This window comes from Jaculus jaculus, chromosome 9, assembly GCF_020740685.1.
Source record: "Jaculus jaculus isolate mJacJac1 chromosome 9, mJacJac1.mat.Y.cur, whole genome shotgun sequence".
Classification (NCBI taxonomy): Eukaryota; Metazoa; Chordata; class Mammalia; order Rodentia; family Dipodidae; genus Jaculus; species Jaculus jaculus.
In genome coordinates this window covers 96,986,584-96,997,237 of record NC_059110.1, presented here as the reverse complement: position 1 = coordinate 96,997,237, position 10,654 = coordinate 96,986,584, and the positions used below count along the sequence as shown (strand labels likewise).

Sequence of the window (10,654 nt, the reverse complement as noted above, 5' to 3'; positions counted from 1 at the left end):
TATTTGTACTATGCATATGGTATTCATACTTGTTGATTTGAGATAGGCATGTTCCTTCCGTTAAGCAGATAGATTTTACATTGTGACCCATGTGCTCTATCTGGCGTAATCCAAGGCTGTGAAATCCCAGAATGTTAGCTGGTTCCTCCCCTGAGCATTTTCTCTGGCAAAAACTTCCTGCTAGCATTCTCCATGTGAGTTCTTTTAATGTGAAGAATACGGAGAGGTAAAATATGGGAAGTAATGGTGAGCATTTTGAAATGTTGTAGAAAGAATTAATAAATTACTCATGGAAATTTTCATGACCTCTTGGTATCAGTAGCATATTATTTTTATACACAAATACCTCAATTTATTTTTATGCTCTAGGTATAAACATTATTATATTTCTAAAATCAATGTGGTAACATGTTTGACAACGTGTTTTTTTTTTGCTTTTTTTTTTTTTTTAGTTGTTTTTATCTTTTTTTTGCAATCTGAGTTTATTCAGACAGGGTCTTATGTTGTCCAGGCTGGCCTTGAACTCACTGTGTAGCCAAGGATGACGCTGAACTCATTTTCCTTCCTTACTGCCAAGTGAATTCCACCACACCTGGCTCATTTATTAAGACAATATGCTTAAACCAGTAATGTAACAATAGGAATTATTCAGAAATCCTTGGCATATTGTGGTCATTTGTAGGTATTTGGGAAATCTACAGGAAGAAAAGCTACTTCAAGTTAAAGGCAGAATCACATATTGAGCTATACTCAAACTAGTACGGATAACAACCTTTGAAATAATACAGTGTTGAATACGTTTATTTAGAGGGAACCATTATCTCTTAAGCATGTTGAATTAAAGTGTCCAGGCTTTGCTCAAGGTATTATAGTGAAGTTTTGTTCTGTTGCTAAGTTAAGGTAAGCCAGGTTTCTCCTGAACACCTCCCAACACATACACATACACACCCAAGAACATGTGATTAAGATTACAGAAATTCAAGCCAGGTGTGCTGGCAAGTACCTTTAATCCCAGCTCTTGGGAGGCTAATATAAAAGTAGGAAGATCACTGTGAAGCCTGAGTCACAGTGTGTGTTCCAGGTCAGCCTAGGCTAGTGTGAGACCATTTCACAAAAGAGAAGTCAAAACAGTATTACATAAACCAAAATAACAAGAAATTTTTCGTTTTGGTGGGATTTTTGGTTGTTTGTTTTGGTTTTGTTTTACAAAGTAGGGTCTCACTCTAGCTCAGGCTGACCTGGAATTCACTGTGTATTCTCAGGGTGGCCTCGAACTCACAGCAATCCTCCTACCTCTGCTTTGCATGTGACATCACCCCCGGCAGGGGGTTGTTTTTTCAGACAGGGTCTCACTCTAGCCTGGGCTTACCTGGAACTCACTCTAGCCCAAGAGAGGGGGGAGGGAGGGGGAGAGAGAGAGAGAGAGTGTGTGTGTGTGTGTGTGTGTGTGTGTGTGTCATGAGGCACTCTTTCATTATTTGGTCATTTTCAGTGTGTCTGTGTCCATTGTAGAAGAGTTGCCTGACCTGGACTGAGCATTAATGAGCATTAAGAACTCAGTCTATTCTCTACAAGAACAAAGGAAATGGATTTTTTTCCAGCTATTTTTTTTTTCTTTCAGGAGTAAGCCAACAGAACTGTATTAAAGAATGGCTTTTTGTGAAGATAAAAAGCTGTTAAAACTATTTTAAGCCGTGCATGGTGGTGCACGCCTTTAATCCCAGCATTTGGAGGGCAGAGGTACGAGGATTGCTGCGAGTTCGAGGCCACCCTGAGACTCCATAGTGAATTCCAGGTCAGCCTGGGCTAGAGTGAGACCCTACCTCGAAAAAATGGCAAAAAAAAAAAAAAAAACCCGCCAACTTTATTTTGCTGCTCCTCATTATACAGAAATATTAAGTTGCGTGATAAGCCCTCAAATGATACAGTGTTTCAGTAGACTTGCTTGAAGAGTGCCAAGTCTTGACTCCATCATTCTCTTTATTCTGAGAACATTTTTACAGTGAATTATTCACAAAACCTAGCTGGTTCTTAGTACAGTGAATGGAAATACCACCTTTGAACAAGCCATAAAATCTCTTCCTTACAGCCAGTTACTAGTTAGGTAACAAGGGCATGGTGATACATGCTTGCAGTCTCAGCATTCAGGAGGCTGAAGCAAGAGAATGTCAAGTCTGAGGCCAGTCTGGGCTAAGGAGGGTGACCCACTCTCAAAAAGACAAAGGTTGGGAATGGAGTAATTGCCTAGCATGCAGGAAGTCTTGGATTCTATCCTCAGCACTTCATAAAAACGGGGCATGATGGTGCACACTTACAATACCAACACTTGCAAGGTAGACACAGATCAGAAGTCAAATGTCATCAGGACAGTTGAGTTCCAGGCCACCTTGGGCTACCTGTGACCTTGTCTCAAACAAACAAGACAAGTTAAAAAAAAAAAAAAAAGTTGTCGCATGTCTAAATTCGCAGCACTGGGACTGACCAGGAACTCCTGTAGTCCCAGGATGGCCTCAGGCTCAGTGATTTTAGCCCTGCCTCCCAAATACTCGGCTTCTGTATGGGTTTTCTACATTATTTTTCAGTTTATACGTGTCTGATTGTCTCCTCCCAACAACTCCATAAGGGCAGACATTGAGTGTGTTTTACCAACACTTGTATGTCTAGAATCCCACACCACATTTAACAATGTGGTAAGGTACTTAAGGTGTTTTTTTCTTTTTCTTCTTCTTAAGCATTATGTGATATAGTTAGTGTGTGTGTAGGCCTGAGCTTGATGTTGAGTGTGTTCCGTACACCTTATTTGAGGTAGTCTTTCACGTGAACACAGAGCTCTCCAATTAGGCTAGTCTAGTGAGCCAGCTTGCCTTGGGGATCCCCCATCTCCACCTCCTGAGTGATGAGATTATAGACAGCTTGCCACACCCCTCAGCCCTTACATGGGAATCTGAACTCGACCTGAGTCATTTTTCCAGCTCCCCTTAAATACATGTTCCTATACAATGGCTTTTATAAACCCATGGCTTAGCTGAAGTGCGAGTTTTGTACATAGTTATAAAATTATAATTACTTGGCATTCTTACTATTAGTAGAACTAATTTTACAAAAATCAGCTTAAAGGATTTTTAGACTCTAAAATAATACATTTATGATACAATCAAACCTAAGAAAGTAAACTGATTATATGCAAGCAGCCAGTTGCTCAACTCTTTGAGATTCATGTGAGGGCTAGGAGGATGGCTCCATGGTTAAAACAACTTGCCTTCAAAGCCTTCTAGCCCAGGTTTGATTCCCAAGTACTCACATAAAGCCAGATGCACACAGTGGTGCATGCACCTGCAGTTCATTTGCAGCAGCAAGATGCCCTGATGCTTCCATACTCAGTTGGCAAATAAAATATAAGAAAATAGGTTGATATGAATTACCTACTAGGTTGTGGAAGAATACAGCTTTCAAAAATGCAGTGTTAGCCGGGCGTGGTGGCGCACGCCTTTAATCCCAGCACACGGGAGGCAGAGGTAGGAGGATCGCCATGAGTTCGAAGCCACCCTGAGACTACATAGTGAATTCCAGGTCAGCCTGAGCTAGAGTGAGACCCTACCTTAGAAAACAAACAAAAAATGCTGTGTTGCCAGGCATGGTGGCTCATGCCTTTAATCCCAGCAGTCAGTAGGCAGAAGTAGGAGGATCACTGTGAGTTCAAAGCCACTTTGTGAATTCCAGGTAAGCCTGGGCTAGAGTGAGACCCTACCTTGAAAACAAACTAAACAGAGGACACACCTTTAGTACCAACACTCAGGGAGGCAAAGGTAGGATCACTGTGAGTTTGAGGTCATTCTGAGACTATATAGTGAATTCCAGGTCAGTCTGAGCTAGAGAGATACCCTACCTTGAAAAGGTGGCAACATAAAAACTACCTTGGAACTGGAGAACTGGCTTAGCAATTAAGGCACTTGCCTGTGAAGTCTAAGAACCCTGTTTTGATTCCCCAGTACCCATGTAAGACAGATGCACAAGATGGCTCATGCATTTGGTGTTCGTTTGCAGTGGCTGGAGGCTCTGGTGCGCGCTCTCTCTCTCTCTCTCTCTCTCTCTCTCTCTCTCTCTCTCTCTCTCTCTGTCTGTCTGTCTTCCCTTTCTTTCTCAAATAAATATTTTTTTAAGCACTCAAGATTGCCTCCCATTTATAATACTACTCCCTCAGATTCCCGAGTGTTTAGATTACAGTTGTGTGGTTCCCATTCCAAAATGGAGAATACTACCTATCTCAGAGACCTCAAAATAGATAAAAGCATTTATTGCAGTGCCTGGCAAAAGTTCTTGTTTTTTTGTCTCCTAGATGAGAGAACGAGGCAGAGAGAAAGGAAGACTATGGGTGCACCAGGGCCTCCCTACCACTGGAAAGGAACTCCAGATGCATACACCACTTTGTGCATTTGTCTTTACAAGGTCTTTGGGTAATCTAGCCTGGGATGTCAGGGTTTGTAAGCAAGGGCCTTTAACCACTAAGCCATCTCTCCAGCCCCAAAGTAGCTTTTTTAAATTTTTTTTTTTAAGATAGGGATCTCACTGCAGCCCAGGCTGACCTAGAATTCACTATATAGTTTCTGGGTGGCCTCGAACTCATGGCCAACTTCCTGCCTCTGCCTCCTGATTGCTGGGATTAAGGGTGTGAGACACCATGTCTGGCTTTCCAAAGTTTTTAATAAGTATTAGCTCGTTCAGTGACATGCTTGTCTTGCAAGCATGAGCACCTACCTGAGTTCAGTCCCCAGTACTCATGTAAAATACCGGGTGCAGGGCTGGGCTGGAGAGATTGCTCAGTGGTTAAGGCACTTGCCTGCAAAGCCTAACAACTGGGATTCGATTCCCCAGTAGCCACACAAAGCCAGATGCACAAAATGGTGCATGCATCTGGAGTTCAATTGCAGCACCTGGTGCGCCCATTTATTCTCTGCTTGCAAGTAAATGAATAAATAAATAATTTTAAATACCTGGTGCAGTGGCATGTGCCTATAGTCCTAGTGTTAGGGGAGTGAGGACAGGTGGGCATGTTAGTCAACCAGTTTAGTTAACTGATGATCTCTAGTGAGGAGCTTAGGTCAGAGGAGTGGATGGTGTTCTTGAGAATGACACACAGGGTGGGGCTCTAGCCTTCATACATGAAATGCATACATGACAGGTACACATAACCAAAAAAAGTAGTTTTATAGTGACATTTTGAGGCCTCTAAGACAATACAGGCATTTGCCAAGGCTCTTGGCTGCCCACTAGAACTAGATAGTAAGACCCTTCTGCTGAAGACACATGGTTCAATTGCAGCACACTGGAAAATCAAGCTAGAGCTGAGCTGGAAGCTCCCTGTCGTCAAAGTGCTGGAAAGAGCTGTGCAGCCTGCTAGGGGAGAAAAGTCATTGGTGGTCTTAACTAGCAGTAGACCCTGCAAGTTTTCTGGCTGGCTAGCCAAGCCAAATGTACCACATAGAGCAATAGTAGTATGTCTGTGGGTTGCAGAGATGGCTTAGCGGTATAGGTTCTTGCCTGCAAAGCCTGAGGACCCATGTTCAATTCCCCAGTACACATATTTGCAGTAGCTAGAGGCCCTGGCATGGCCATTCTGTCTACCTGCTCCTTTCTCTCACTCTCAAATATTTAAAAAAGATAGTGTATCTGTTATGAGAAATACCAACTGCTCTCTGATTGGACTTAAAGCTTTCTCCATGGGAGGGAATTTCTGCCTGGTACTGAAACCTAAAAGTCCATGGCAGGGGAGGCCATAAGCCAGAGGTGGGGGGAATACTTTTGTTTGGGCCAATGGGTATATTATGCCCACCAAACTGCCTTGTATGAATGTTAATAATGTCACTTACATACACTAGTGGTTATTTTCAAAGTGATTAGATGTCTTTTGAGAAGTTGTTGAAAGTTTTGGGCCGTTTTTTGCCCAGACTTGCTAAGTGTAAATGTTTTTTAAATTTTTTTGTTATTTATTTGAGAGCGACAGGCAGAGAGAGAAAGAGGGAGAGGGAGAGAGAAAGAGGGAGAAAGGGAGAGACAATGGGTGCTCCAGGGCTTCCAGTCACTGTAAACAAACTCCAGATGCGTGCGCCCTCTTGTGCATCTGGCTATCATGGGTCCTGGGGAATCGTGCCTCAAACCGGGGTCCTTAGCCTTCATAGGCAAGCACTTAACCGCTAAGCCATCACTCCAACCCAGTGCTAAGTATAATTTTGAACAGATTCTATAAAACTTCTGAATTTTTTACTGTTCTGAAATGAATTTTGCATCCTAAATTAAGAACTCTGAAGGCTGTCATGGAGTTCCATGACTTTAATTCCAGCACCTGGGATGCAGAGGCAGGAGGATCTCTGCAGGCTCCAGGCCAGTTTGGTTTACATGATGAATTCCAGGTTTCCTGGTGTCTCAAAAAACCAACAAAAGGCGCTGGGTTGTGGTGGTACATGCCTTTAATCCTATCATTTGGAAGGCAGAGGTAGGAGAAGACTACATAGTTAATTCCAGATCAGCCTGGGCTATTGCGAGACCTTACCTTGAAAAAAAACCAAAATAAATAAATAATAAATAAATAACAAAAGGGGGCTGGCGAGATGGTTCAGTGGTTAAAGGCACTTGCTTACAAAGCCTGCCAGCCTGGGTTCAATTCCCATGCCACCCAAGTAAACCAGACACATACAAAAAAGTGTTGCAAGCATCCAATGTTTGTTTCACCCCCCATGTGTCAACAAATGAATAAATAAAATTAAATAAACAAGGAAAAAAAATAAAAATAAGTCAGGAGCAGTGCTCCTATAACCTGTATAATGAGTCTGCCTCAAAACAAAACAAAAACCTGAAAACTCGCAAAGCAAAATTAACTTTGGCTGTTGGGTCTGTGAGGTGGAGAGTGGAAGGAGTATTTTGGGATTACATTACTTTAAAAAAATCTTCTACAGGAAGCCAGGCGTGGTGACACACGCAATCTCAGCACTTGGGAGGCAGAGGTAGGAGGATCACTGTGAGTTCAAGGCCACCCTGAGACTACATTGTGAATTCCAGGTCAGCCTGAACTAGAGCGAGACCCTACCTCGAAAAACAAAAACAAAACAAAACAAAAAATCCTTCTACATACAAACCCTGGGATCTCAGAACTTGATACTGACAGGGCACAGGAAGAGGGATTTTAAAGGAGGGTACAGTAAAGTTCTGGGCAACGTACAGGGAGGGCAACCTTGGAATAGCGAGATGGCTCAGCTGTTAAGGGTACCTGCTGACGACCTCGGTTCGATTCCTCAATACACACGTAGAACCAGATGCACAACGTAGTGCAGGCATCTGGAGTTTCCTTGCGGCAGCAAGAGTCCCTTGGCGTACTCACACACACTTTCTCCCTGTAACTTAATGAATATTTAAAATTATTTATTTATTTATTTGAGAGCGACAGACACAGAGAGAAAGACAGAGGGAGAGAGAGAGAATGGGTGCGCCAGGGCTTCCAGCCTCTACAAACGAACTCCAGATGCGTGCGCCCCTTACGTGGGACCTGGGGAACCGAGCCTCGAACCGGGGTCCTTAGGCTTCACAGGCAAGTGCTTAACCGCTAAGCCATCTCTCCAGCCCTTAATGAATATTTAAAAAGAAAGGACAGCTCTGACATTTCTGTCTCCTAGTGTTTTATCTATTAATTATCAAGCGGTTGGGGGGCGTGGAGAGAGAATGGGTGCACAGGGCCTCTTGCCCCTGCACGTTGTGCATCTGGCTTTAGGTGAGTACTGAGGAATCAAACCAGGCCGTCAGGCTTTCGAGCAAACACCCTCATCCGCTGAGCCATCTCTCCAGCCCTTAACGTTTCTTTTATGTACGTCAAGTCACGCGAATGCCAGGATAATTCCGTCACGAAATGAAGTTCTGACCGGCTTTGCAGCTCACTTGACGTCAAAGCCAGGTGAGGTTTCTGAACAGCTGCGTTCAGCAGGGGGAGGAAGGGGCGGGCCGGGGCTGCGCACGCGCAGTGCTTCAGCGGCGCGCACTTCTCTTGCTTCCTTCCGCGGCCGCCTTCCCTCTAAGTGCAGTACGGTGGCCGACGGGGGCCAGACGCTGAGGATGAATGAAGGCGCTGGGTGCAGACTTCTCCGCATTTCGTTCTCTGCAGGCTGCTTCTGCCTTTGTGCTGCGGAGCCCCCATTCTGTCCCCATCTTATCGCCGAGCTAGTCGGTCCTAGCGTCTGAGTTCTTGGGTCCCGGAGTCGACTTGGGGGCCACAGCTGGGGATTGGCGATCCGGAGAATCGCCTAGGCCCGACTTCGGACCGCGTTCTCGATTTCTGCCTCGTCCCGCGCTCGGACGCGGAATCCCAGTGGGTCCCGTGAGGCTGGAGGGTAGATCCGAAGGTATGAAGCGTCCGCTTCCCAGGCCTCCGTGCGGCTTTGTCCCGAGTGGGCCTGACGTTTCTCGGCCGCAGGGACTTGTTGGTTCGCCTCGATACTTAGCACCGTGAGCGCACGGGTCTCGGTGCCCTGCTCCATCGTCCCCCTTGGCTTTCCAAGAGCAGAAACCGAGCAACTTTTCTGCCCGCCACTCTTCCCCGTGGCTCTGGCAAGTGAGTCGTTCTTAAGAGATGGCCTTGCTGTCCACTTCGTGCCCCTCTCTCCTGTTTTGGAGCCTTTGATTAATTACTCCTGAAGACAGACGAGTGCCCAAGTGAGATTTCCTCAGCTGATTCTTGCTACACATATGTTCTAACCCTGTAACATAGGTACTCCGTCACAGGATAGCGTTGTGGCTTTCACAGCCTTGGCCAGTGAGATGACTTCCCAGTGTTTCCGTCCACCCACGGAAGGTAGGAAGAGAAGTGAAAACAGTTATTGACATATGTCTGGTCCGCATGTGAAACTGAAGAGCTATGACTGTGGCCATTCATTTGCTCTACATTTCATGCAGCTCATTGGACTGATACAGTGAGGAAAGTCTTAGACTGAGAGTGTTCAGGCCTGGAGTTTTGCCACTAAATGTTAGTATTACTGTACTTGATTCTCTAGACCTCTTATTGTGTTTGTAAAATAAGTATTAGAGCAAAAGATTGCTAAGTCTGGAAGAGACATTATCTATGCAGTTTTCTTTCTTAGATTCAGTTGGCAGTAGAAACACAGACATAGAAGCCTGGTCCTTATATGCAAGAAACACTTGCCAATACAGAGGCCTACTGAAGAACCAACACATTTTTCTTGCTTTATAAACTTTTTTTTCCCCAAAATATTTTATTTATTTATTTGGAGAGAGAGAATGAGAATGGGTATGCCAGGACCTTTAGCCACTGCAAATGAACTCCAGATACATGTGCCACTTGAAGCATCTGGCTTTACATGGGTACTGGGAAACTGAACCCTGGCCATCAGGCTTTACAGGCAAGCGCTTTAACTGCTGGGCCATCTCTCTAGCCCTTAAAAGATATTTCTAGGGCTGGAAAGATGGCTTAGCTGTTAAGGCACTTGCCTGCAAAGTCTCTAGACCCAATTCAGATTTCCCAGAACCCACGTAAGCCAGATGAACATGGGGATGCATGCATCTGGAGTTATTTTGCAGCGCCTAGAGGCCCTGGTGTGACCATTCTCTCCTTTCTCTCTTTCATAAATAAATAAAAATAAGATATTTAAAATATTTAAAAATTTTTTTGTTTTATTTTGATTTATTTGAGAGAGATTGACAAGACAGGAAGATGTAGAAAGAAAGAGAGAATGGGCACATCAGAGCTTCCAGCCACTGCAAACGAACTCCAAATGCATGCATCACCTTGTGCATCGGGCTTACATAGGTACTGGGGAATCGAGTCTTGAACTGGGGTCCTTAGCTTCATGGGCAAGTGCTTAACTGCTCAGCCATCTCTCCAACCCTTAAAAAATATTTATAAGCCAGGTGTGGTGGTGCATGCCTTTATTCCAGCACTCATGGGAGGCAGAAATAGGAGTATCACCATGAGTTCAAGGCCACCCTGAGACTACATAGTGAATTTTAGGTCAGCCTGGTTTAGAATGAGAGCATACCTCAAAAAAAATAAAGTCACAAAAATGTTTTTATTTATTTGCAAGTAGAGAGGAAGAGAGAGGGAATGGGCATACCAGGGCCTTGTGCCACTGCAAACAAACTCCCAATACTTACGCCACTTTGTGTATCTGGCTTTATGTAGGTACTGGGGATTTGAACCCAGGACGCCAGACTTTGTAAGCAAGTGCCTTTAACTGCTGAGCCATCTCCTCCAGTCCCATTTTCTTTTGTTATAATTTTCCATTTAAATTTTTTTAAAAAAATATTTTTTTTGTTCATTTATTAATTAATTTGAGAGCGACAGACACAGAGAGAAAGACAGATAGAGGGAGAGAGAGAGAATGGGCGCTCCAGGGCTTCCAGCCTCTGCAAATGAACTCCAGACGCGTGCGCCCCCTTGTGCATCTGGCTAATGTGGGAGTTGGGGAACCGAGCCTCGAACTGGGGTCCTTAGGCTTCACAGGCAAGCGCTTAACCGCTAAGCCATCTCTCCAGCCCCCATTTAAATTTTTTAAAAACTTATTTGAAAGAGACAGATAGAGAATCGGTTTGCCAGGACCTCTAGCTTCTACAAACAAACGCCATATGCATGTGCCACCTTGTGTATCTTGCTTTATGT

General features: G+C 44.4%; 1 protein-coding gene across 4 annotated transcripts in view; it reads left to right on the top strand.

Annotated features, from left to right (window-relative positions):
* Nucleotides 1-8,034: 8,034 nt before the first annotated feature.
* Ints2 (integrator complex subunit 2) overlaps nt 8,035-10,654 on the top strand; it is a 63,991-nt gene continuing 61,371 nt past the window's right edge. Inside the window, exon 1 of one of the 4 annotated variants that reach the window (XM_004664524.3) lies at nt 8,035-8,384. Coding sequence is in view for 1 of the 4 variants with exons in the window: in XM_045159018.1 (XP_045014953.1) it covers nt 8,800-8,833 (34 nt within the window). In the remaining 3 variants the exon portion in view is untranslated. The other 3 variants (XM_045159019.1, XM_045159018.1, XM_045159020.1) reach the window with 3 other exon arrangements.